Source organism: Fusarium solani (genome assembly GCF_023522795.1).
Source record: "Fusarium solani strain SB1 chromosome Unknown bctg00000012, whole genome shotgun sequence".
In the NCBI taxonomy this organism is placed as follows: Eukaryota; Fungi; Ascomycota; class Sordariomycetes; order Hypocreales; family Nectriaceae; genus Fusarium; species Fusarium solani.
The window spans coordinates 1,779,675-1,805,332 of record NW_027072146.1 but is presented as its reverse complement, the minus strand read 5'-3'; the positions used below and the strand labels follow the sequence as shown (position 1 = coordinate 1,805,332).

The following is a 25,658-nucleotide window of genomic DNA, read 5'->3' as shown; positions in this document are numbered from 1 at the left end:
TTACAGATGACTCAATGTTGACTAGAGGTGATGGCATGCCCATTTAATCCAAGCGTCTTTGTCAAAGAAGTCGAGAGTGAGAATCATATCATTCTAGACTTATTAAAACCGCTTAAAACAACCATCACCGCTTCCCGCCAAGACTTCAATATCCAATACACGACGCTAGATCAAGCTATCTGTTTTTCGTATTCCGCCAAGGCGAACGCAGAGGGGCACTCTTCGGGATCTATAACCCTTTCGAGTTGCGAGATAAGCTAAACATGGCTTTGTTTCGAGGTCTGACTCGCTTTGCTCCTTTATCTTACCCACTTAAGAAGCGTTACTCAAGGATAGGATTGCGACATGGCGAACCGGGTGAGCACGTCATCCACCCCGCTCTTCGCAGCATCATATCCCCGGTAGATCGACTCAACATGACACCCGTCCAGAAGGGAAATTTTACAGAGATTGGCTTGGATTGTCGGGATGATGCCGCTCGGGGTTGCAGCGAGGATAAGCGAGTTGGCATAGCGTGGTGTTGCAGGCAGAGGCAAGTCGCTAGGAGGACCACGTTGGCCATCTTATCATGGCCCTCGAGTTCATTGTTGTCCAGAAATCAAGGTTGTATTTATACAAGAAATCATGACTTGAACTTTATTTGCATCAAAAAGAGAACAAGTACAACCGACTAGGTATCACCAGGTGCCAAGTATAGTGAATCCCAACGCCACATCCTCGGAAACGCCACGTTCTCCTAGCGGCCGACGGCATGTTACAGGGGCATGCATCAAAAGATTCCAAACGGCGCTTGTCACATCAAAAACACACCCGATTATGCAATCCGCCAAGCCATCGCCTCTGCATGGGTTCGCGGCGCTCTCCCATGCTAGACCAACACTAACCGCCGATCACGGCAAAGTCTGTATCGTAGCAATCTCTGTTGCACAGGCCCGTGCTACGTTGACTAGCTAAAATGTCTTAAACTGCGCCGTTCCTTGATGCAACTGTCCTTGCATGATCCTTCGACTCTGCAGTTCTTCTTTCTCGAAATGGCTGGCCCCGCAAGGAGAAAGTGGTACCACATTCAGTGGTATTCTGACACTGATACCAAGGAGGAGCGCAAGTTTATCATCAAGCTTGATACTCTTATTGTTCCTTATGCGGTGCTTGCATACTGGGTCAAGTACATTGACCAGTCGAACTTGAGTAAGTTTTCAGGGTTGGTATACCGCTCATGCTTTCTAACACCACCTAGACAATGCCTATGTGGCCGGTCTTAAGGAGGACCTTGGGTTCAAGGGCAATGAGCTCGTTCAGCTGCAGACCTTTTACATCATCGGTGCTGTCGTTGGCCAGATCCCCTTCTTCTTCCTTCTGACGTACATCCCAATTCACTGGCTTCTCCCCTTTTTGGATGTTGCTTGGGGAATCTTCACCCTTTTGCAATATCGGGTGACGAGCTTTGCTGAACTGGCTGCCTATCGCTTCTTGGTTGGTTGGTTCGAAGCTGCGTTTTTCCCGGTGATGCACTATCTTTTCGGTATGTCCTTGTAACTGAACAAGAATCTTGGCACTGTTCTAACTCTTATAGGATCCTGGTATCGTGGAGATGAAATCGGTCGAAGAGGCGGCATCTTCTATGTTGGTCTCTCGCTCGGCACCCTAACAGCTGGTCTCATCCAAGCCGGCGCCTCCTCCCGTCTCGATGGTGTGAGAGGCCTTGAAGGATGGCGATGGATGTACATCATTTGTGCAGTAATCACTATTCCCATCGGTATCTTGGGGTTTTTCGTCCTTCCGGGCACACCTGATCAACCCAACCGCCGTGTTCTCACGCAACACGACATCGACGTCGGAGAGCAGAGGCTCAAGCGCGCAGGACACCAATCTCACGGAAAGATGAAGTGGAGAGACTTGAAGAAAATCATTCTCAGACCTCAATTTTGGGGCATCATCCTCGTGGACGTGTTGTTCTGGAACGCTGGTATTCACGCCAGCTCTGGTTCATTCTTGCTCTGGATCAAGAGCCTGAACCGGTTTTCTCCTGCCCGAGTCAACGAGTTGGGAACTATTGCACCTGCCCTCGGCATCTTTTACACACTTTTTGTGTGTTTCGCGTCAGACCTGGTACTTGGTCCAGCTTGGGCTATTACCATGGCTCATACGTGGAACATCATCGGCTTGATCATCCTCGTTGTATGGAGAGTACCAGAGGCAGCTCTTTGGTTCGCCTTTTCTACGATCTATTCAGCATACTCCATGTCTAGTGTCTTTCACGGCTGGGTCAACACTCAACTACGTGCGTCACCCGCGGAACGGTCATTCACGTTGGTCTTGATCAACGCTATTTCCCAGTCTTCCACGGCTTGGACCCCTCTACTCGTCTTCAAGACCGTGGAGGCTCCTCGTTTCCCCAAGGGCTTCGCATTTTGCTTGGGTTGTGCAATCGGATTGCTCATTTCCACTCACGCACTTCACCTGTACTTGAAGAATAGAGAGTAAGTCAAGGTCCTTGTCCCGAAATACAAGTAGGAACTAACAGTTTTCTAGTCCTCAGGCGGAGCAACCAGCCACACTTCAGTCAGAAGAGAATGGCACATTCCCTGTCGACTCTAAGGAGGCGCCTGTGAGTCAGACAAGGAAGGGAGAGACAAGCGAGTGATTGGGGATTGAAGGTGCTCTTCTGACTTTCTAACTGAGAGTCAAGTTGGATATAGAATCAAATCTGTTGAGTAGCATATATGACCCAAATTGCCTCGGTACCTGTCAGAAGGTATCTTCTACTCTTGCTGTTGGCATAGTGGTTTATTGTGTTTCACAACGTCACAAAAAGTCTCGGCAGAGCGATTGTTGATCAAGTATCACGTATATTCACGGAGAGATTTATTCTGCAATTGCATGAGAACCCACAATAGATCGCTCACCTGGAATCTAAAATAAGATGACCATAATACCTCACCAATCACGCCCAGTATGATATCAAAAAAGTGCGATGCTGTCAGCCAATTGCCCGTGTTCGCCGATTGCGGAGGCAACATGACCATTCACTTGGACTATCAACACCATTGAGCCAGTCAATCTTCCAAAGACGGCAGTTAAAACGCGAGATTTAATATCAACCCCGCAAATGTAGAGGGCGCCTAATCTTTGATATGATTGTGACATTCATATCGGGATGACGCCAGCCTTGTATCAGCGAATAGCAAGACGCCTACAATCCCACACCACCATACCGAGGAAACGCCATTGTAGAAGAGGTGCGTTAGATGGGGAAACCAAAGACGTGCTCACGGCCTGCAGATTTACCCCTCTGATCTGCCAGTTGATACGGGTATAAGTATTCAAGTGTAAACCCGGCCTTGAGTTCAGAGAATTGAAGGTATTGCAGTTGCGTAAGACCAAACAAACAACACGATTGAAAATGGCATCCACGTCAACACCAGAAACTTCTATCCCTATCCGTGGCAAGGATGAGAAGAAGAAGCAAATCCTGATCAATGCTTTTGACATGTCCACCGTTGGGCATCTGTCTCCAGGCCAATGGAAGGTAAGTTCTCGGTCCATTGACTCAGTTACTTGAGTGATTTGCTAAAGAAACCCAGAACCCTGTGGACAAGTCTGCAACAAAGCGAGATCTGCAATACTGGATCGACCTAGCCAAGCTTTTAGATAAGGGCGGCGTCAACGCCCTGTTCCTTGCAGACACCTACGGTGGATATGACACATACGAAGGAAGCCTGGATAACTGTATCCGCCGTGCTGCTCAATGGCCGATGACGGATCCAACTATAGTGAGTTTCCTAAAAGAGACGGAAAAGCACCTACTAACTCCCTCGTAGCCAATCACTGCCATGGCGGCTGTGACCAAGAACCTCTCCTTTGCCATCACTGCTTCTACGTCTTTTGAGCCACCATTCTTGTTGGCCAAGAGATTCTCTACTCTGGATCACTTCACCAAAGGTCGCATTGGCTGGAACATTGTGACTTCCTGGAAGAAGGCTGCTTTCAAGGCCATCGGTTTAGAGAGCCCCATCCCACACGACGAAAGATACGCACAAGCTGATGAGTATCTCCGCGTCTTGTACAAGTGAGCGTGACCATATGATCCCTTCTACGAGGAAAAGATTTTAACAGTGATAGGCTGTGGGAAGGCTCTTGGGCGGACGATGCCATCTCCCCCAACCCAGAACTTGACAGCTATGCTGATCCTGACAAGATCCGCACAATTCACCATCACGGAAAGTTCTATGACATTGACACACGGCACATTGTCGACCCCTCACCCCAGAGGACTCCATTCTTGTTTCAGGCTGGTACGTCATCAGCCGGCTCAACCTTTGCCGCATCACACGCAGAGGGCATCTTTGTCTCGTCTCATTCACCCGCAATCTTGAGGCCCAAGGTCCAGGCAATTCGCAAGCAGGCTGCCGATTTGGGCAGGGACCCTCAATCACTCAAGTTCTTTGCGACGTTTACTCCAATCATCGGACGTACCGATGAGGAGGCCCAGCAAAAGTTTGAAGAGGTGAAGAAGTACGCGTCGACCATTGGTGGCCTTGTGCTAGTCAGTGGATGGACGGGCATCGACCTCTCCAAGGTCCCTGTTGACAAAGAACTTACCGCCGCCGACTCGGAGGAGCCTCACAGGGTGCAGAGTCTTCTTGATGCCTTCACAGCAACAAGCGAAAAGGTTCCAAAGTGGACGCCGCGAGTTATTGCTGAAAGAGCTGCCATTGGCGGCCTGGGCCCTGTCTCAGTCGGCAGCCCACAGACCGTTGCAGACGAGATGGAACGATGGATCCGAGAGGGAGACTTGGATGGGTTCAACGTGGGATACGTCACGACTCCTGGGACGTTTGAAGAGGTTGTTGAACTGCTCATTCCTGAGCTTCGACGTCGAGGATTGTATCCAGAGGCACCCAGCAGTGATGAGGCTGGTCATACGTTGCGTGAGAGCGTATACGGTCAGGGTCAAGCTGGACTGCGAGATGATCACCCAGGGACAAAGTACAAGTACGATGTGTACAAGGAAGACTAGATAGCATCGGATCTTGGAATACATGAGAATTGAAGGATTACGCCACTCGCGAGAACTGGTTTCTGGCTATGCATCACGAGAGCTATCCTGGTGAGTGATCAAGTGACTACTCTCCTCCCTATCTCGCAGTTCGGGCATTGACTGTCGAACAGAACGCCTCAAACGCAGCAAGGTCCTTAACCCACGTCCCCTCCTCTGGCTCGTAACCCTCTTCATCAAAAAGATGAGACCAGAATGTCTCTTGCCAAGGTGTACTAGTGACATGGACATCGTACTCGATATACTGCAACTTGTATGGCCCACGCCCGTCGATGCCGGTCCCGTTCACATACTTACCTGATTCCCACACCTGGAAAGGATCTTCGACGCCGTAGTCACTGACTAGCGGTCCAGGACAGTCAAAGCTCCTGTGCGCGTTCTGGGACAGGCGGTAACGCAGCACATCTTCGTCAACGTCCCGAAAATCTTTAAGGACAGACTTGAATGTATCTTCTGGCGCTTGGTGCCATTCTCCATGGCCCATGCGGAAAACCCTCAGCGCCTTCAGAGACGTAGCCCACCGGGTAAGCACATGATGCCATCTCATCGGGTATTCGTGCATCTCAGAATCCGCCTCGTCGAGTACGGTGCTGAGAGCAGGATATCCGGGGTCGCTTGCATCCAGTGGACTTGCCTGGAGAGCTTGAAATAGGATGGGACAGTCGTCAAGATACAGCTCTTCCAAGCCACCGCTTTCGTTCTTCTGCCCGATGGAGGCAATCCAGTCAATCTGCCAGTCGTGACTGAAGATGTAGTGCCCGAGCGCAAACACTTTCAGTTGCGGGAAATTCATGCTGCGAAAGTCCATCTTTGGGAGCCAGCCCCAGTATTCATTATAGTACAGCGACAGAACTCGCAAGCGGTCGCCGATACTGGGGGCTAGCCACGTTTGGGAAAGATGGTCGAAAAACTCGTACTTTTCTTCATAATAGACGCTGCTCTCATTCATGCTTTCATCCATCTCTGTGGCGATGAGCAGCTTAAGGTCGATTAGGCTTGGTAGGGACATGGCCTTCTTCAAGGCTCCCGAGGCAACCAGATCAGTGTCGTGAAAATCGGCCAGGTTTGTGACTGTTAGCTCCTTAAGCTGTATGACCTGATCAAACGGGACGCCAAGATCATCCTCAGGATCAGCGTGCTTGCGGCTGTAGTCACACCACTGGTGCTCGCTCTTTTTGTCAATTTCGATCTGTTTATCGGGAGTCCACATGCCTGCAACGCAGTGACACACGGTATCGAGGACACCGTATCGAAAGTCCCACGTCTCCTCGATGCTCACTCCTCTCCGAGCATCCTCGCCGCAATACTCGTTGAATCGGAGGTGGAGGGCTGTGAGGTAGCCGAAACAACGTACATATGGCAGAGCATCCATGAAAGAGGTAGGGAATGGATACCCCCAGTTGGAGTTGTATGTGAACTCGGGGCCAACCGAGGTGTCCACCGTGAGTTCTCGGACTAGGTCGCGAAGCTTGGGGGACTTGGCGATCTTGACGAAGCGCTCGGCAGAATTGCCAAAGCCCTCAAGACGCAGGTTTCGATAGACCCAGGGTAGGGCAATATGGTCAAATCCAGAAGAAACGAGCCTCAGGCGAGACAAGCTTGGTTTAAGCAGCAGGGCGCAAATGCTGTCCCATATTTCGGGCGGAAGCAGCGGGCCGCCTAAAGAATTTTGATTCATGACTAGTATGATAATGGCCAGGCTGCGAATCTTTGAGGGCGGGCCGATGAAGGTGAAGCGGATAAGGGCGGGTTGTTGTTGTTGGTGTTGTTGGCGTTGTAAGATTTGAAGGGCACCTTGAATGGCTTGGCATTCATGCAGGCTTTGACCCTTGCTCGGGCTCGGGTAAATCCATGCCCGTTCACTTCGTTGCCCAGTAGGTATGTAGGGTCATGCTCAAACGAACACACAAAGACATCCAGAAATCACGTGGAACCAATAATTAAGGACTTTTAGTCAATATGGCCATCATGTTGTTTCTTCTTGCCGCTGTAAGGGTGCACATCCTGCGTCTGCTCAGCCGACCCTTGTATGCCGCCTCCTTGACTCCGTCGTCCACTGGGACCACTGACAAGGATCACCATCAAGACTCTTGGGTGGCTCATGTTAAAGCAGCGATAGGCCTGTGTTGAGATCTATAATAGCCAAAAGTGATATTTTGCAGGCTCGAGACGGAAAGCGGTCGTGTATCAGCAGCAGAGTATTTTTTTTCTTTCTAGGTGATACTATGTCGAAGGGAGAGGAAAAGTCCCTGATTAAGTCTCAATCAAACGTGGAGCCTCGATATAAATAGGGTACCAGCAGGTGACGAATTGGGCTATCATTCAAATAAAGCAAGCCACATTCTTAAAGGGTCGCTAAGTCCCCGATCGACTTCCTGAAATAATAGAACCCCTTTGGCAACTGAGCCTAGTAAGACAGCCAAAGAGGCGCAGGGAAGTCGTTACGAGATGGAGGAATCCGACCCAAGCAAGAAGTGTGATCGCTGTCCAAACAGGGTCCCTCTCGACGTCAAGATATGCGAATGCTGCGGGGCGGGGGGAAGGCTGAGAAGTCCAAGGACAGATACCAGAAAAAGAAGAATAAGGGCATCTGTGTCGACTGCCCGAACAGGGCTGCCCCAGGATCTATCAGGTGCCTAGCCTGCAAACTCAAACACCTGGAGAGGGAAGTAAACCGCCTCGTGGGTCTTTGCAGCAGTTGCAAAAGGGTACTGCCCCCGTACGACTTCGAGAAGACTGATAAATGCCCGGATTGCAAAGACCGTGCGAAGGAATGGGAACAGAAGTAGGGGTCCGCTTCTCGAGGAGGCCCAAACTCCTGCCAGTCTAGCAAGCCTTGGTGAAAGGGTGATAACGTTAGCTTTTCGAATAGTCCTTAAATAAGGAAGGAAAATTGCTTATTTATGTCAAATAATACCGGGATATAAGCAAGCCATGTCTTCTAAAACGTGCATAGTTTAATTATTGCCTCCTTACCAACACTCACTTTTGTGAACTTGGTGACACCCCCAAATGAAGTCGCCAGACAATGAAAAATAACAGGATCCTTGACATATGGCGGCATTCAAATTTGCCAATACTCAGGAACAGGCGAAGGCAACGTATCGTCTAGGGCTAGGGACGGCTGAATGGAAGACGGCACTGAAGACCGTTGATACTTTTCGACTTGAAACAAATCTCTGGAAGTACCTAGAACAGTTCATTGTGCTTTTTGATACAGTTGAAGCCCGGCTCCTGATGGGATAACTGAGCCAGAAGACCGTGCTAACAGCAGGCTTGTTACAGGTGATACACTGTATGCCTGGGAGAAAGGTCCTTGAATAAGAGTAAATTCAAAAGGGAGCCTCGATATAAATAGGGTAGTAGCAGGAGCCAAATTTGGCCCTCGTTCGAACAAGTCAACCCACAGTCCTAACAGCTTACTAAGCCCTCGATTATGAGTTCCTTCTATAGCAGAACCCCTTTGCCCTCTGAGCCCAGCCAAAAGGCCATAGAGGCGCATAGAAGAAATCCAGAACTCGACCCAACTATAGACCTCGTTTCAGGTACTAGAAAGTGTTTCGACTGTTCCAATAGGACCCCTCTCGGCACCAGATTATGCGACAGCTGCAAGGTAAAACATAATGAGTGGAACAAAGGGAGATACCAGAAGTTGAAGAACGAGGGTATGTGCACCACCTGCGCAGCAAACAAACCTGCTCCTGGATTGGCCAAGTGCCAAGCCTGCCTTCTCAGATGCCAGGCGAGCTGGGCGGAAGCAAAGCGCCAACATGGGGTCCTTTGCAGTACTTGCAAAATGCAGCTTGCGTATGATGACACCGGTGTATGCCAGACGTGCAAAGACTACGAGAAGGTGCAAATAATGAACAAGAAGGAAGAGAAAGCGAAGAAGACGTCCGATCCTTGAGGAGATGTAGGCTCAACCAGCCTCGCGAGCCTTGGCGAAAAGCAATGGGGTTCTAATAGTCCCCAAACGGGGAAACGATACTTGTTTCCAGTAAATAACACCTAGGTGTAATGAAGCCATTTTTCTTGAAATCTATGTGCTCTAACTATTGCTTCGCTCACGTTCACACAGGTGAATGTAATAGCTTGTCAGGGGTTGGGAATGCCTGTGGAGAAGACGCTGCTGATAACCTTTGATACTCTTTACTTGAATCACAACTCGGGGAGGACGTAGAACAATAAGATATTTGAGCTTGGTTTGTTCCAGTATAGGCTCCAGCATAGTAGATGTGTACCCTGTTTATACTCAGGGTTGTCATGCCGGCAACTGTGTTCTTCATCACTGTGGCTGATGGTTTCTCTTGGAAGTGTCATCGGGTTCGTAACAGTGTCTACTCGGTCGAACCATCCATCTTTTTACCAAATTTCATTGGTCTAGAATCACCAGTCAGACTGGAATGAGTCACGCCTAAGCAGCGGCAAAGCTGGCATCCCCCAAAATGACGATAGAATGCATGGAGCTTTACATAGCATCACGAGTGGTATTTCGCAGCATTGAAACTGAGTGCGATTATTTGTTAAACACTGTGACTGGGTATCCAATGCCATGGCCTGTAGCCATGGTGGAAAGCCTCTGATTAAGACCGTGTTTCATGAACGATCTGCGCATAAATGCAGCACCGGTGGCTAGATAAAGCACGAGTATTGCCCACATGCAAATAAATCAAGCCGTACGCTTACAACGCTACCAAGTCATCGATCATGAGCTCCTCAAGACAAAGGAAACCCTTGCCCTCCGAGCCTAGTCAAAAGGAAGAGGAAGCGCACAAACAAGAGGCGCCCAAATGTAAAAAGTGTGTGCATTGTCCCGCCATGATCCCCTTCGAAGGCAGTGTAAACTGCGACAGCTGCAGGTTACGCGACGTTGCCAGCCGCAACATGATAAACGCCAAGAGGAGGGAAGAGGGCAAGTGCGTATCGTGCAATAAAGATGTCGATATCGCTGTAGGGTTCTATTGTCTAGTGTGCAGGGAAAAGGGGCGAGTACGGGCGAACAATCACGTTAAAAAGCCAATTATGAAGGGGGGTAAATGCACCACTTGTAAGCTGAATCCCGCGACCAAGAGCCTCAAGATATGTCAAAGCTGCTTTCTCAACGCCGTGGAACGGGCAGTAAAGGAAGAGAAGGAAAAGGACAAGGGGCCAGCTTCTTGAGAACGTTGGAGCCAAACTCTGGCCGATGTAAATGTAGGATAGCCCTCTGAGTAGTCACTCAACAGGGGAGAGAAGTTACCTCTATTCGATAATTACAAGATATAAACAAGCTTTGAAGCGAGACACACTAAGGTCAGTTGGTTCTTCACATTTTAGAAGTCGAGAATCATCCATGCCGACTACATTATAATATTCACATGGCGAGTTACCGAGTATGAATGCGAGAATTGAGGCTGGACTGTGAATAGATCTTCCTTCCTGGCCTTGTGGTCTTTGATTCGGCCAGCATCCCAGACTATTCAAGCTCATGCTCGGCCTAGGATATGCCAGGCGGTAAAACTCGTCCAGCAGCAGATGACGTCCCACCCTACACTGCTCACGGCCGGATGCTCATACAATGCAATCTTGACATCCTCCCAACTTCTGCCTTCTCTCATAAGACCCGTGACGGCTGTAGCAAGCAAGATCGCCATGGTTGCAGCCTGGGCAACCAGGGGCGGCTGTTTCGATAATAGCGAAGGGGCAGGTGTAGCGAACACGCAGTTCATCAGCAGCGGCACAAAGGCGAGTACATGAGGGGCCAGCAGCAGAAACATGAACTGAGGATGGTCGAGGTTGCTTGGAATGGCGACAGCACAGCCAAGGTTGATTGCAAGAATGGCCAGCCACGAAAGGGGCAGCCAGGAACCTTGTCCTGTTCGTGACTCGGGCTTGGATTTGTTTGCACTCTTCTTGGACCCTGATGGGCTCCCTTCGTCAAAGACGGTAAAGGCAAGAAAGGACAGGTTCGCAGCAAAGGAGATGGCTACAATCTGGCCTAGAAGCATGAAGATCCAGAGATGCGGAATTCTCCCCTTCTTGGCTACAACCACCCACAACCGTGTCAGCACCCATCACAATTGAAACCCTGGTTCACTTACACTGAGCTGCAAGCATGATACTCCAGATGGCGCAGAACCCGAAAATCTGCAGTGACCACCAAGCTCTCGGCGGCCTCTCGAGGGTCGACACCCAAGCTTGCTTGAAAAGAGTCGTATCACGAAGCCATTCCCCCAGGTGAAGCTTGTCGGCATCAAAACCAGCTGGAGCAGACAGAGCCCATTGTTGATAAGACCACTGAAAGAAGCAAAACATATGATACCAGGTGGTCGCAAGGCTGACGGCCGCTAGGGCACTGAAGACGAGTATCGCATTACGGCGGTGAGATGCATCTTGGCGAGGTGAAACCTTTGAACGGCGCCAAAGAAGGTGTAGACAGCGAGCAGTCAAGGCGGCGCAGGTCAGGAGATATCCGACCAATATGCCAATTGGACGGGCATTGGAAACGTCAACCATGGTATCAAGCCACCAAATCGACAGTTGTTGAGTTGCGATACGAATTCATGTGCAAAAAACTTGGCATTGTTGAGACACACGCTGACCGACCCGCAACATGCCTCGGCTCGGGGCCATGGTTGCACCGGCCATCGGCGTAGCATAATAATTGCGCCGGTCTCACAACGGTCCCTTCCCAATGAGAACTGACCAATTAATCAGGGGGAAAAAATGGTTGTGGGAAAAAAAGGAAGGAAAAAAGAAGCTAAAAAGCGGCAGGGGGAGGGAAAGGGTCAAAGTCTAAACTTCAGTTGCGGCGGCTGATGATGGCGCAAACTCAATTGCTCATGCTCAATGGAACAACCACAGAAGGTGTCGTCCAAGGGACATGACCTCGTCGGACAGAAGAGGGTTGCCGTTATTGGCACGGGGCTCGCTGGACTGACGACGGCATATCTCTTGCGCAGTGATGAACAAGAACGGTATTCGGTGACGTTGTTTGAGCAGGTGGGGAGACATCTCAACAAACAGAAGCGTCGCGACAAGACTAACTCCCGCAGGCCGACCGCCTTTCTTTCGATTCGGCATCCGTCACCGTCAAGAATGAAGAAACCGAATTGACAGAGCGCATCGACTTGCCCATGCGCGCAAACGCTGGTGGCTACTACGATCACCTACTGCGCATGTATCACCATCTTCGAATCCCCTTGCACCCGACCCGCTTCCTTTTTGTCTTTGCAAAGGCATTCCCGACAAACAGCGATGGAACGAACCGACCCGACGAGAGCTATTTTGTGCACGCGTCGAACCTGCACCAGATGCCACCCCCGTGGCCAGGAAATCGCAGTGTGCTGGCCCACATCATCGAGATCCTGTACCTGATTGTCTGTCAATTCTGGTTCACGCTGGCGTGCTTCCTTGTTTCCCCGCTGGAGGGACACGCGACGGCATCAGGATACAGCGAGTCGCTGGCCGATTACCTCGAGAGAATACGATTGCCCCGACGATACACATCGCATTACCTGCTACCACTGCTGAGCGGTGTGTCGACCTGCTCTCACGACGAGCTCCTTGCGTTTCCTGCGAGCGACATTGTCAATTACAAGAAGCGCTCCCACGGGCAGCATCACTACACGGTTTGCGGAGGCGTCTCGCAGGTGCAGGCAAGGTTGACCAAGGACGTGGAGGATGTGAATCTAAACAGTAGAGTGATCGAAGCTGTGCCTGGTTCGGACGGGGAATCGGTGGTCGTTCGCTGGCAATCGACAGTCGACGGGTCATCGCTCATCGAGGAACAGGTTTTCGATCGTGTGGTCCTTGCTGTGTCGCCGGATGTTGCTGGGGCAATCTTCAAGCCGCTGCGACCGACACTCGAAAGACTCCCTACACGCCGCGTCGAGAGTTCCGTCCTGAAGCCCCAAACCGGAGCAAATATGTGCGTAGTCGAGGACAGCGACAAGAGTGTCAGCTCCTGCATGCATCACCTCGCCGACACGTCGCCATCTGAGACCATCACGCTGAGGACGCTATTCCCTAAGTCAGATAGCGCCCGGACCGAGGCCCTGCACACGATGCCAAGCCGAGTCGTCGTCAGCACATGCCCCTTGCAAGAAGACCAAGAATTGAAAGCCACCACCCTTCGCCGAGCGAGATTCACAAGGACACTGCGGAGCACCGAGGGCCAGGCCCTGGTGCAGCAGCTCGTAGGGGATTCGAGGTCCGCCAAGAAGGAGGATGACACGGCGGCTGCTTGGGTCAACGGGCAGGACAACGTCTGGTTGGCGGGGGCCTGGTGCTGGGACGGCATGGTCCTTCTAGAGGGATGCGTCGTGTCAGCAATGAGGATTGCGTCAGATTTTGGGGTCGCGATTCCGTGGGAGGAATAATGAACATTGATTGATTGAGCCATGAGTTTATGAGAGAAGCATTCGTTTAAGCATAGATAGATACGATACGAGCATAATTCAATGTGTGCATATGCACAATTCTTAGTCAGCCATCAACATGTGGGTCCCTCCAACATCAGGCCAGTTAAACGAAGCCATCACAACGCCAGCTTTCGCAACATTGAAGGAGCTTGAGGCCGTTGGCGAGATACTTCAAGATGGACTCATCTTCGACACAGAGTGGCTTTGCCACCGGATTCTTCTGGGGCATTGTCTTTACGATAGTAGTTGCAGGGCTCATTGGCACTACCATTCTGCACAAGAGCGACATTTACGGTCTGGGGCACTGGAAGCTCAACATCAGATCTCCCCCACCGTCCATGTGGATGAACGTTGGATACTGGTAAGACTACCGAAACCCTAGAAGCTTACCTCCGTGGTATCCGCTTCCATATGGACAACGGTAGGTTGACATGTTCCAGGAAAACCCCCTCCGGCGAACCTATCAAGGACTTCCACGAGTCCTCTGCAGCCTTGCTCAAGCAAGTCATCGGCGCCGCTGGACTCCTAGACGAGGAAATCCTCGCAACCGGATCACGTGGATCTCTCGCCATCCTAGATCTGGGCTTTGGCTGCGGCGATCAAACATGGGAACTCGCACGACTCGCCCAGTCACAGAACTGGGATGACTTTCGCTACGTGGGCCTCACCCTCAACGAAGCCCAGGTTCAGACATCGCGCCGCAAAATCTACCGCGAGATAGCCAACGCTGGAAACGATGCAGGAGTAGTTACTGCTGAATCTTTCAAACTGTTTTGTGCAAACGCTGCAAAGCCCGAGACTTGGACTCCTCCAGTGGCAGACGCTGTTTACTCGTTGGCTGATGAGAGGTTCAACGAACGATGGCTGCTCGCTCTTGATTGTTTATACCACTTCTCCCCATCGAGGAAGCCCGTATTTGAACACACAGCCAGAGAGCTCGATGCACAATTCATGGCTTTTGATCTCCTCATCAACGAATCAGCTTCTGCCATGAACATCCTCAAAGCTCGTCTCATTGGCAAGGTGATGGGATGCCCCCTCAAGACATTTCTGACAGAGAATGAATACCGAGATCAGCTGGTCGAGTGCGGATATGACCGCAACCTTATAACAATCAAGGAGATTACCGATGATGTCTTTTCGGGGCTGGTCAAGTTTATGGATCGACAGGATGAGTTACTCGCAGAATACGGAGTGTCTCTGGGTGGTTTCAAACTCGCCGGGCGGTTGTTCAACTGGTTTGATAGGACGAGAGTTGTGAGAGCCGTCGTGGTGGTAGCCCGCACAAAGGACAAGACACGCTAGGATATCCAACAAATAACTCACGAATTATCCCAAGGCAGATGTTTTTTTGTTTGCATCTCCTCATTACGTTGAAACTATTCCCCCTTCAACTGCCGCCAGAGTCTTCCTTGGAATGGATATGGGTCGACACGGCCCCGCCGACCATGCAGGGAAAGATGACATGACCATGTCGCGCGTTTCACCGAGACTCCATAGCCAGCTGCATGACATGATGCGAATCTGCACGCATTTTGCGGTACCCAGAGTGAACCGAACCCAGTATGTTGGTTGTTGGATCTTGTTGGGCGGCAAGGTTGTTATAGAGACTGTTTGCTGCAAGATTAAGTGTTTCTACCATTTTCCTGGAGGACGATCACATTTCGAAAAGACAGATCATCGGGAGATTTGTCTATTTTACTCAGGAGAGCATGAGCTCGGACACGGGAATTTCTCAAATAAACAGCACTGCATACGGCTCAACCCGCGATCTTACCAGGCGTATTAATCAATCGGAGCTGAAAGAATCTTCACATGTGTAATCTATCTGCGGCCCGGGGGCCTCGGACACGACGAGAGTTTAAAAAGAAAGTCTCGATGGCTGCAGAATCGGACTTGAATCCCAAATCGAGGGTCCGGAGCCGGCGTAGAGTCCGGGCACAGAAATAAGCCACTGAAACCAACGACGGACGAAAGACCTTGTTTTCTGTTCAGTCACCGAGAGGCCGCCACTGGCCACATTCCTTGAGTCTGACTGCTAAAAGTAACCACATGGCTGCACGGATACCACAGTCAGTGTGCCTCGAAAAAGCAAGGTCCAAGCTCAAGGGGGAGGGCCATCAATCCGGGGAGCGTTATGCCACGTATAGGAAGCGTCAGGCTAGCTCCCGCGACAGGGGTACTCCTGCAGGAACCGCCAGACTTTATCGTTTCACGAAACTCTAGCGAAGCGCGGGCAGCAATCTCTTCCTGGAAGCTGGCTGGGTCTCCCCGGGGTGGAGAGGCTTGAAACCACGCCTACGTAGGGCTTCGTGTCAGGTTCATCGTCTGCGGGAACACGGCCTCACCTAAACTCTAACTGTGTCGTCGGGTTCCTAGAGGCATCGTTTTTCGTTTCAGCTTGATACGGCAGTTGAGCCATGTTTCTTTTTTCCCTCGTCTATCGTATTGATCCGTTACGTCAGTTATCGCTCTCCCCGTTTCGAACTGAAGAATTACTAATACTTCTCAGGCGACGACGAGTGGGTTCCAGGCTTATTCTTGAAACTTTGATGGAGACTCTCACCCCCCCTCCATCGATTGAACGCGACACCCGATGAACAAGGGGGGACCCCTTGCACATAGCACGCCCAAGTTATACCGTTACCGGTAAAAAAGGACGTAAGAAAGGAAGTGAACCCATGCTTTCCGCGGGGTTTGGTCTGTTTTTCCCGTCCTTCTTCTACTCTTGTTTGTCTCACTTCCCTTTTTTTACTTCTTCCCCTGCGCCGCCTTCCTACAGAGAGACCCGCGGCCGGCCGAGAATGTAGCAAAAAGCCATGAGCCTAACGCCTCGCGACGACGACGACGAGCCTGTCCATGGCTTCATCGATCCATATCCAGAGCTCAACGCTGGTCTTTGGTGTTTATTCCTCGGTGCAACAGCCTTCTTGGCTTTGAGGTTATGGGTAAAGATAACTCGACGACATGGCATGTGGTATGACGACTACATCCTCATTGTTTCATGGGTGAGTGTCTCATTAAATCCCCCTGCACCAACACAACTAACAAATCACAAGGCCGTCCTCCTCGCAACCGACTCCCTCATCGTCTACCAATTCGGAAACGGCTACGTCCTCGAAAACTCCAAGCAGCAATGGGACGACCGCATGCACATCCTCATCAACATCTCATCATGCGGCAACCTGATTGGCCAAGCATGGACAAAGACGGCCTTTGGCGTGACGCTGCTTCGAATGAGCAACCGGTGGCAACAAGGAATACTCTGGTTCTGCATCGTCACCATGAACATCTGGATGATCTTGAAGGTCCTCTTTCAGTGGGCCAAGGTGTGCGACAAGGACAGCTATCAGAACTGGTACCGGCTCGACTTTTGCATTGGGTGGAAGTTTCGGGATAGTTTCAAAGAGGGAGGAAATGGTGAGTCACCTGCTCCTCAAGGGAGACATCGTTGCTGATCTGCTGCCAGTTTACAACATCATTATGGACTTTGTCTTTGCTTCTTTTCCTTGGTTAATCACACGATCATTAGAAATGCGGAGGGCGGAAAAGGTTGGACTCTGTCTCACTATGAGTCTGGGAATGATGTGAGTATCAAAACCATTCACGCGTCTTTGATGGTTATCTTACGATCTGATAGTGTCGCGATTGTTGCGGCTATCCGCGTTGGATGGAAGGATCAAGGGAACGACCGTGACTCGCATTATATGTGTAAGTGATGTTAAACTCCTGTCATCGACTCTCACTAACAGTTCCTCACAGGGCGCAACGGAATGTCCCAGATCTGGTACTCATCCGAGGTTGCCGGAACAATCATCGTCCAATGCATCCCCATCCTCCGACCAATCCTCCGTGACATTCACACATCCCTCACATCAAGAAGGCTCGACTCAACAGCAGATGGCGGAAAAAGCACCGGCTGGACACAGTCCCGCAGTACAAAGCACATCTCAGCCCCCCTACCCCTAGCCGAAGAACGAGCCGCCGGAAACCCCGAGCGGGTAGAGCTGAGAGACATACCCGAAGAGCAAGAAACGGGAGGCTTCCAATTCTGGGACAAGAACCCAGCACCTGAAATCACACCAGTAGCCAACGTCACGTCACCAACATCACCACAGTCCGACAATTGGCCATTAGGTAGGGGAAGCGAGAGTGTAAGAAGTATGGAGTACGGGCATGAGAGGAGGTCTCATTCGAGTATTGGGTTGGCGGTAGATCAGGAGCAACAGGGGTTATCACCACCACCGCGGAGAAAATGAGCGGTTTGCATTGCGTTTGTTTTTTTGTTTTTGGTTGGTTTGTATAATTATGGCCACATGTCCGCATAGAAATGACGTTATGTAGAGTATTCATTTGTATTAGCCGGTATAAATTTGATTAACAGTAAATAACATGAGGGTTGAGCATCCCCAGAACGTTGAATGTGAGATGAGATACGGGTATAGATTGAGGTGTCTGCCGTACTAGCTTGATGCTGGTGTTATCCAGAGTTGAGGAAGGTGTTGGGTAGGGACAAGATGAGCATAGGTAAGCATAACTGGATATGGAAATTGTGCTATTCTCCATGTGCAAGGTTCATAATACTTTGTCTCGCCGCTTGAGGATATCGTAAACCTATCACTGCTCTAGGTTAAGGCGTTCCTATGACCTGTTACTCTTGCTTGCCCAGGTAGTGTAGCCATCCAACTTCATTTGACACGTTATTGGGGGAGTGGGAGGACAATGAGGACCTTTTTCTAATCTCTATCTCTTCACTATTTCTTTTGGCCCTCTGGGGTAGGCCAAGCATTCCCAAGTCAGTCTATCAAAAATCCGTCAACGCATTCTATATCTAATGATAGGTTGTCCATAAAGCCAACCCTGTTAGTCAAACTATGTAGCCTTCTTTTTACTCTTAAATCACCCCAACAGCGTTTAGCAGTCTCTGCAGGTCTGTCAACAGGCAGCACATAGCTCATGCCCATCACAGCTTCGACTGAGGCTCCTTGGCCGAAGCAGTAGCAACAGATCGCAAATCCGGCAAACCCTGCCCAACCCACCCATCCATAGTCTCCTCATACAACTCCTTCTGTCTCTCCAATGATGCAGGAGGTCCTTCAACACCTCTCCTCTCCCTACTTTCAGCAGTCTCAACAAGCCAAGCTCCGTCATCCTCAAGATCCTTGAAATTGTAAGCCCTCGCCTCACAGTTCCTCCACGCTGTGCCGCAGCCGCGGGTGCTGTTCTCCCACTCGTTGGTCAGGTAGTGCATGAAGCTTCCGTGGGCTACGAGGGCGATATGAATCTCTTCGTCCGTGTCTTTGCTTAGCTCTTTGGCTTTTTCTCGGAGTATCCTTCGAACTGTGCGGGCACGAGCAGCGCAGGCAGGGCTGACGGGGCTGTTTGGTCCGTCGAGATCTTTGTTGTTCCAACCACGACCAACCAGGCTGAGATCCACAGGCCATCCATGCTTATCAGTTGTCTCCTTCAGAAACTCCGGCTCCTTCCCGGTATCGCTTCCATAGTCAAAAATCTCCTGAGCCTCCGGAATAGCGAGGAGAATTTGCGTCTCAAGGGTGGGCTGAAAGACGAGACATGCTGTGTGGATGGCTCGGACCAGAGGAGACGATGCGACAAGCCGTATCTTGGATTGATCCCGGAACTGATCGTGTCGGAGCTTAGCGCACTGTTCTTCGCCAAGAGGCGTCAGAGCGGGGTCCCTCAAGTTGAAGAATTCAGCTCCAAGGTTGTGATAGCCCTGGGCGTGGCGGACGCAATGGAGCGTGACTTGGCTCGACATGGTGAAGAGAGGATGCAATTAGGTTGGCAGAACCATGGAACACCAACTGTAGATTAGGGATATTTATCAATTCCCAGAGATAACCAGCGAAAAATCCATCCGAACTTCGCCTTGAACCGCTCTTACCGCTTGGTGCAGATTTCGGGGTCCATTGCCCCATCGAGGCGCGTCAAAGGCGAGCTTACCCACCAAGCCTCTTCTGGCAATTCAGCGCGGCTTTTCCTGCAACGTGCTGGATCTGCTAATCGTCAGAGGTTCGAATCACGACCCATAGGAGCCCAAACGTGCATAAAACTTGAGTAATGGTGGGGAGGAAGAAGCAAGTTGAGATCGTAGATGGGTGAGATCGAGCAGAGGCCCCCACCAAGAGATAAGCTCGCTTGGTAACGGGGAGAAAATTGACGAGAAAACTAGGGCTGTTCTGCAGTTCGGCAGTTATAGCCGTGCTCACAGCAGCATGAAGCTGTCACTCATGGACCCGAGTAGGGTCTCGTGCCATTTGAGGTTGACCGACGGACCCTTGCGCAGCGCCCATAGATCCCTCACCAGATGCCTGATTTGTGCCCAGATGGCCAGGTCTGACCTATCAAGGAAGAAGTCGAGGCATTTTAGCATGCGGTGTTGCATCCCGACGTCGAGGATCTCGAATGCGATGATGGCCACGGGCCAGATCATGGGTGAGAAGCGTTCGGTGGTGCTCGTCTGCATCGCCTCGAGATGGTTCAGCGACTGCTTGATGAGCGGCTGCACGTCAGCTACGGGGGTGTCCTTCAGAGTACGTTTCATGTAGAGCAAGGCCGCATAGTAAAATGTGCAGCCGTGATGGTAGATCAAGTCGCCGTATTCCCTGCTGGTCGATGCATCCGGCTTGGCGGGTACCGAGAGATATAGCTCGAGCTCAAGCCGGTCCAGAGTCTGACGAGATGGCGCCTGTCCGTTCAATGACTTCCTACGCATCTGGATGGTGTTCATTGTGTGGATCCCCTGGAGTATTGGTTGGGGAAGGCCTATGGCGAGGTTGAGCGCATACGGTTCGGGCTGAGATCTTGGATCATACGCAAAATGCCAAAAGGATGTCTGGTGGCCGTCAAACAGCAGCTGCGCCTGGACAAGAGTCGCCATCCCTATAAACATTTGGTACACAGCCGAGGCTGCTTCGCTCTGCCGCCAGACCTGTGGCTCAATGTGGTTCACCCACTCGACGGCTCCGCGAAAGTGAAGGCGCCAGAACTGTGTGGGTAACGTGATGGCTTCGTTCATGATGCACATGACGACGGATGCCAGGAGGGGTACACACTGGTTTCGATCATCGGAGCGGATGTTCTGGGCGAGGTGAGTGATGCCAATATTGTGATGCTCTAGTGCCACATTCTCAAGAGCTCTTCTGGACTCGGGAGTTGGTCGTTTTGGCGCCAGATGAAACGCAGATGCTGAGCAGATGAGATGAAACAAGGCGGTTGCGCCGGTCGCCTTTTTCGAGTCTGTCCGAGATCCTTCAAGGGCGATGGGCATCATGGCGGTTCGCATGGGGTTATGAATTCCGGGAACAGGGTTTAGAGAATCGCAGAGACGCAAGGTCCAATGCTCCAACAGCTCACACTCAAGGCCGGGATTGTGCAGAGTATCCAGATGACGTGTTGGATGGGTGTCTGATCCCTCGTGTTGATACTGCTCGTGACTCTGGGCTGGCGAAGGAGATGCAGGTTGAGAGATACCCGTAATGACCAGATTGCCAGTACTAATATCGCCGATGCTGGCAGGCGCGAGACCGTTCGACGTGTTGACATTGTCTTGTGTACTGGAACTCTGCTCCCAGCTTCTAGGTTGGTCTGGGATAGGCTGATGCTGTTCATGCTCCTGCTGGATGGGAACATATGATACTCTTGTAGCTAGTCCCTGGCCTAGTAGCTCGTATGAGTGAAAGATGCGGGAGTTTAGCCCGCCGTTAAATGGCTCTTGTTGAACATGTGGTCGCGGATATTGGGTAGATTCAGGAGGCGAGATAGACTCTGGTTGTAGATCCTGGCTTGCGGATTCTCCGGACAATGGTTCCTCGGGTGGCGCGGTCTCTTCCGGATCTGCAGCAGATGAGTCCTGAGGAGATTCTGTCTCTTCAACAACATCCAACGGTCTTGTCTGCAGCAGCCTGTTGGTAGCCCTCTGCGCCGCTTTCCGCTTCGACGAGGTCCTGGGACGGAACGTCGATGGGTTCCTCACTGATGTCCACGAAAGCCTAACTTCATATCCCTCGCACTCGATACCCGATCGCTGGCAACGATTACATGTCGGTCTCGCCTCGTCGCACTTGACGTGCTTGGCGCGACACGTCCAGCATCCCGAGAAGCTCTTTGTGCGGCTCTTCCGTCCCTGACTCGAGTTGGTATCTGGACGCGACTCGGCAGGCATCGCTCAGGGGTTGGCATATGGAGCGGGAATAGGAGATTCAAATAGGAACGATCGAGGTTGGACGTTGTGGAATGCCTTGTCTGGCTTCTCAATCCGAGCCATCGTCATATCATCTCGCTGTCACGAGCCATTTTGGGGAAAGCGTGTGTAGCGGGACCCCACTAGACCTATTCTGGCAAGCCACCACGACAGCTCCATGCTCTTCAATCGACACTGGGGAATTCGAGAACGTCACCGCCATCTTGAGGAGTTGGTAATAGAGCCTCGTTTTGTCATCATCGAGAGAGTGTGTATTGGTAATCCACTGGAATAGTCAGCTCCTGTGAATGCGGAGAGAGGCTAGAGAGAAGAGAAAGAACCTGAGAAAGCGCCAAAATCCATCGGTGGCGGGCCTCATTATTGACAGGTAAATCTGAGGGTTGCAATGACGTACCGAGCGTTTTGACTTGTTACATTGAATTCTCACAGTCAACATCATGCCATGGGTGAGCGGACATTCGCCTACTCACCGTCCATCGTTGGGCATCGTGACTCTGCCTCATGACAATGCATAACAGCATTTAAGCATTACATCAAACAGGTCTTAACACTTGCGCATCTTAATTCTCCAGAAAGTGCGGAGACCCCAATATATCATCTCCTGACCCAGGCTGCCCGTGAGGTGAAGCACCGGTTATTTTGTCCCCAAGGGGTTAGACCGCCACTCTCAGCCAGGGTCTCTGATCAGCTCACCAACCGTCGTCGTCTGCATGTTGTGTGATCCTCGGCTAGCCAAGAATAAATCTTGCGTGGAGACATTGAGATCCAATGGGGCATCTGTTTGAGGTGCCTTTCCTGGCAGGTTAACCCGGTCGTGTTGAGTATTGACTTGACCGCAATGGACGAATTCTTTTTATACGGAGCTGCATCGTCACCTTTTTCTTGTTTCTTATCCTTCTATTCCCTGTCTTGCCCGATTCAATCGAGTCAAAAAACCATACTTGGACCTGCACGAGATACTTATTCGCCATCACCTTGAGAACATGTCTGTTGTACTTGTCTCTCGCCCGAGCGCCACTCCCCAACCAACCGACCCTTCAAGATCTCCCACAGGCCTCTTTCAAATGAGTGGTCTTTCGGCATTGATCAAGTCTCCCTTGTCCAAAAAACACCAAGATCCGAAAACCCCTCTCGTCTCGCTCAGCTGTCAGATTGACACGCCCCCCACAGTCATCCTCAACGATCCTGAGAACCGCAATAGTTCTCTCATCAAAGGGAGGTTGGTTCTCGACGCGCATTATGTCGTTGAGGTAGAGAGGCTCCACGCAACCCTGCGCCTCTACATCATCCAGAAGAAACCCTTCAAGAGAGGGTGCAGGCACTGCAAGAACCAAATAACCGAATTGAAGCACTGTTCCTTCATCACGCCAACCGCCATTCTACAGCGCGGAAAGTACGAGTATCCCTTCTCTTATCGAGTCCCCGACGACCTGCCGCCTTCTTTGGATACGTGTATTGCATCTGTCTCATACGAGTTTGAAGCAGAGGCCTGTGTTCGACAAAAGGGCCAATCGAGCGGGACCCCCAGGATTCTGACACTCAAACGCAGTCTCAATGTGGCACGCTCGCTATTAGTCCCTAATTCAACACTATACTCCAGGCGCATCTTTCAGGCAGCTGGAATAGAGATTGGTTGTCACTTTGGCTCCGTCATCGACCCCAATAGCACCCACAATGTGCGGCTGACAATGGACGGCCTCACGAGTTATCCTGCAAATGGAGAAAATGTTCAGATCTGGAGACTGTGGAAGGGCTCTTGGAGGTTGGAGGAAACCGTCAAGACGATTGCACTAGCCTGTGATCGTCACGCAAACGAGATCGAGGGACCCGAGGGTGGCAAGGTTCAGAAGCGCAGTAAGGTGACCGTCTTGGGAGAAGATGGTATCTACAGCGGATGGAACTCAGATGACATGCTTGGGACCCTTGACATGGAGTTTGCCTTTTTCTTGAAAAAGACAAAGGGTCGTGCAACCAACTACGCACACGACACAGGCCACGGAGACGAGGTGGAAGTAACTCACGCGCTGGTTGTCGAGCTGATGCTTGTCAAGGAGTATTTCCCCAAGGGAAGACCTGACCTATCCATACGGACAGGAGTGGCGAGGATACTGCGTTCTCAGCACCGAGTCGTTTTAAGCGACTTTGCAAGGGTGTCAAATGTTCCGGTGGATGAGTGTTTACCGTTCTACCAGGAGCTGTTCCCTAGTCCCCCGGTATACGAAGATGATGGCTCCATGGAAGAGACCACGATGCAAACTTAGGAGGACTCTACCTTGCTGCGGTCTTTCTAAAAGTTCTAGGCGGGCTTAGATAGTTGAGGGCTGCTTGTTAGCACTTGCTGGAGTTGAACCGAAAATAATGATACCCAGAATCGAGGAATACATACACCGATTTAACAGCCTGAAGGATGTTCAAAGACAACAATACGCGCCAGTGCACACCTTCCTGCCACTCAATCCTGCTCCCGAGTACCCAAGTAAAGAAGAATGCCTCATTGAGTACTTTGGCAGTGCTCCGTTGTGCCGATCTTTGTCTTTGGTCATGTGATGTCAGCGCCATCACCATCAACCTCACTTTCGTCAGCACAGCCAAAACTTGGATTCGTCATCAAACATCCATTCAAAATGAGTGGCACGCCTTCTAATACTACGTACGACTTCATCCGTCTGGAAACCAAGCCAACTGCTCGGCTATGCTACAGCTTTAGTCCAACTACAACATCGACAGTTCCCAAGCCGACTCTCGTCGTCTTTGTCAATGGCCTCGGATTACCACAGGCGGGATGGGCGCAGACGATTGCTCAGCTGAGAGAACACGCTCCGCAGAACCTTCCTGCGCTTCTAACCTACGATCGTTTTGGACAAGGACAATCTGTCGACCGGGATCCCGCCGATGCAGGCGCAGCAGACCCGAGTCATGCCCACGATTGCATGAGTGCGGTTCATGATATGCGACAACTCATCACCCAGATCGCAAAGGACAAGATGAATGTCGGGGAACCCGACACCTTGCGCATTCTTTTCGTCGGAAATTCTGTCGGATGTTCCCTCATTCGTCTCTATGCTCGCGAATATCCCGGCACCGTGTCAGGTATTCTCTTTCTCGACAGTACCTTGACCGACACGGACTTTGTCTCCATTTTCCCTGATCCGGACGCCGAGTCTTTCGATCCAGTCCTGCCTCCAGGCGTGACCGCTGCAAGTCTGCGAGATGCCAGAGAAAAGATACGGCAGAGGTTCCATCCCGACGTTGGAAGCCAGGAGGGTTTGAGTCGACGAAACCTGTTTCAACTTTTACCGCGCGCCGACTCACCTCCTCTCTATAAGGCTGGAGAGAATGCTCCCAACATCACAGTGCTGGGCCATGACTTTGAGTTTTTCGCGGAGCGCACGGAAATGGACCTGGGGATTCCTGTCGCTGTTATTCAGACGTACATGAATACATACTGGCATCACTACAATCAAGGATTGGCCAAGCTCACGATCCCCGAGAGGAGCAAAGGACCCTTCCAGGTGCCAGGGGCGGGTCATTTCATTCAAGCGGATAACCCTGCGTATGTGGCGGAGAGATTGCACGAGATGTTGCAGCTCCTGGAGGTTGACTGATTCGAAACGGATAGATATTGAACCTCTGGCTGCCATAAATGACGCTCTTTTGAATATCACCGGTCACTGGATAGCAATCGAAGTAGGGAAAAAAGATCTCTTCGAAAGTAGATTAAATTGTTCAAGTGTAGGCAAGTATCAAGAAAAAGAAGAAAAAAAAAACAACATCAACACGGGTTTGAACCGCGGCCTCGGGCGGGCTGATTCAAACTCAGGGTCCTGCATCCTCGCCAGTAGAGATCTGGGGACATTCGCCACTGAGCCGTAGCGCCTCGCCCGTTTGTTGGTGAAAGAAGCTCAGTTATTGTGGTATATAAGGGGAAGTCGCAGGTTCCTTAGGTAAACCTCAGAGGGGCATCACGTGAACC

The 25,658-nt window shown here is 51.1% G+C and overlaps 11 protein-coding genes across 11 annotated transcripts; 7 read left to right on the top strand and 4 right to left on the bottom strand.

Annotated features, from left to right (window-relative positions):
• Nucleotides 1-1,031: 1,031 nt before the first annotated feature.
• Nucleotides 1,032-2,644, top strand: MRS44_016618 (uncharacterized protein; the record flags this gene model as incomplete). The annotated part of the gene is made up of 4 exons (XM_046278672.2): nucleotides 1,032-1,188; nucleotides 1,238-1,522; nucleotides 1,574-2,480; nucleotides 2,533-2,644. 4 exons carry the CDS (start codon nucleotides 1,032-1,034, stop codon nucleotides 2,642-2,644), a joined length of 1,461 nt encoding a protein of 486 aa, XP_046130794.2.
• Nucleotides 2,645-3,403: 759 nt separating this feature from the next.
• MRS44_016617 (uncharacterized protein) lies at nucleotides 3,404-5,020 on the top strand (the record flags this gene model as incomplete). Its single annotated transcript, XM_065618097.1, has 4 exons — nucleotides 3,404-3,529; nucleotides 3,585-3,773; nucleotides 3,822-4,069; nucleotides 4,123-5,020. 4 exons carry the CDS (start codon nucleotides 3,404-3,406, stop codon nucleotides 5,018-5,020), a joined length of 1,461 nt encoding a protein of 486 aa, XP_065474169.1.
• A 118-nt stretch (nucleotides 5,021-5,138) lies between these two features.
• MRS44_016616 (uncharacterized protein) lies at nucleotides 5,139-6,737 on the bottom strand (the record flags this gene model as incomplete). Its single annotated transcript, XM_046272163.2, has 1 exon — nucleotides 5,139-6,737. One exon carries the CDS (start codon nucleotides 6,735-6,737, stop codon nucleotides 5,139-5,141), a length of 1,599 nt encoding a protein of 532 aa, XP_046130796.2.
• Nucleotides 6,738-10,524: 3,787 nt separating this feature from the next.
• Nucleotides 10,525-11,554, bottom strand: MRS44_016615 (uncharacterized protein; the record flags this gene model as incomplete). The annotated part of the gene is made up of 2 exons (XM_065618096.1): nucleotides 10,525-11,036; nucleotides 11,140-11,554. The coding sequence occupies 2 exons, from the start codon at nucleotides 11,552-11,554 to the stop codon at nucleotides 10,525-10,527; spliced, it is 927 nt and encodes a 308-aa protein (XP_065474168.1).
• A 333-nt stretch (nucleotides 11,555-11,887) lies between these two features.
• On the top strand, nucleotides 11,888-13,419 carry MRS44_016614 (uncharacterized protein; the record flags this gene model as incomplete). The annotated part of the gene is made up of 2 exons (XM_065618095.1): nucleotides 11,888-12,040; nucleotides 12,094-13,419. The coding sequence occupies 2 exons, from the start codon at nucleotides 11,888-11,890 to the stop codon at nucleotides 13,417-13,419; spliced, it is 1,479 nt and encodes a 492-aa protein (XP_065474167.1).
• Nucleotides 13,420-13,637: 218 nt separating this feature from the next.
• On the top strand, nucleotides 13,638-14,766 carry MRS44_016613 (uncharacterized protein; the record flags this gene model as incomplete). Its single annotated transcript, XM_065618094.1, has 2 exons — nucleotides 13,638-13,822; nucleotides 13,902-14,766. 2 exons carry the CDS (start codon nucleotides 13,638-13,640, stop codon nucleotides 14,764-14,766), a joined length of 1,050 nt encoding a protein of 349 aa, XP_065474166.1.
• A 1,514-nt stretch (nucleotides 14,767-16,280) lies between these two features.
• On the top strand, nucleotides 16,281-18,095 carry MRS44_016612 (uncharacterized protein; the record flags this gene model as incomplete). The annotated part of the gene is made up of 7 exons (XM_046272826.2): nucleotides 16,281-16,469; nucleotides 16,521-16,881; nucleotides 16,931-17,048; nucleotides 17,102-17,172; nucleotides 17,224-17,598; nucleotides 17,950-17,988; nucleotides 18,091-18,095. The coding sequence occupies 7 exons, from the start codon at nucleotides 16,281-16,283 to the stop codon at nucleotides 18,093-18,095; spliced, it is 1,158 nt and encodes a 385-aa protein (XP_046130800.2).
• A 329-nt stretch (nucleotides 18,096-18,424) lies between these two features.
• MRS44_016611 (uncharacterized protein) lies at nucleotides 18,425-19,240 on the bottom strand (the record flags this gene model as incomplete). Its single annotated transcript, XM_046270136.2, has 1 exon — nucleotides 18,425-19,240. One exon carries the CDS (start codon nucleotides 19,238-19,240, stop codon nucleotides 18,425-18,427), a length of 816 nt encoding a protein of 271 aa, XP_046130801.1.
• Nucleotides 19,241-19,687: 447 nt separating this feature from the next.
• Nucleotides 19,688-21,646, bottom strand: MRS44_016610 (uncharacterized protein; the record flags this gene model as incomplete). The annotated part of the gene is made up of 1 exon (XM_046271056.2): nucleotides 19,688-21,646. The coding sequence occupies one exon, from the start codon at nucleotides 21,644-21,646 to the stop codon at nucleotides 19,688-19,690; it is 1,959 nt and encodes a 652-aa protein (XP_046130802.2).
• Nucleotides 21,647-22,668: 1,022 nt separating this feature from the next.
• MRS44_016609 (uncharacterized protein) lies at nucleotides 22,669-23,946 on the top strand (the record flags this gene model as incomplete). Its single annotated transcript, XM_046276675.2, has 1 exon — nucleotides 22,669-23,946. One exon carries the CDS (start codon nucleotides 22,669-22,671, stop codon nucleotides 23,944-23,946), a length of 1,278 nt encoding a protein of 425 aa, XP_046130803.2.
• Nucleotides 23,947-24,309: 363 nt separating this feature from the next.
• On the top strand, nucleotides 24,310-25,290 carry MRS44_016608 (uncharacterized protein; the record flags this gene model as incomplete). Its single annotated transcript, XM_046280123.2, has 1 exon — nucleotides 24,310-25,290. The coding sequence occupies one exon, from the start codon at nucleotides 24,310-24,312 to the stop codon at nucleotides 25,288-25,290; it is 981 nt and encodes a 326-aa protein (XP_046130804.2).
• Between the last annotated feature and the right edge of the window lie 368 nt (nucleotides 25,291-25,658).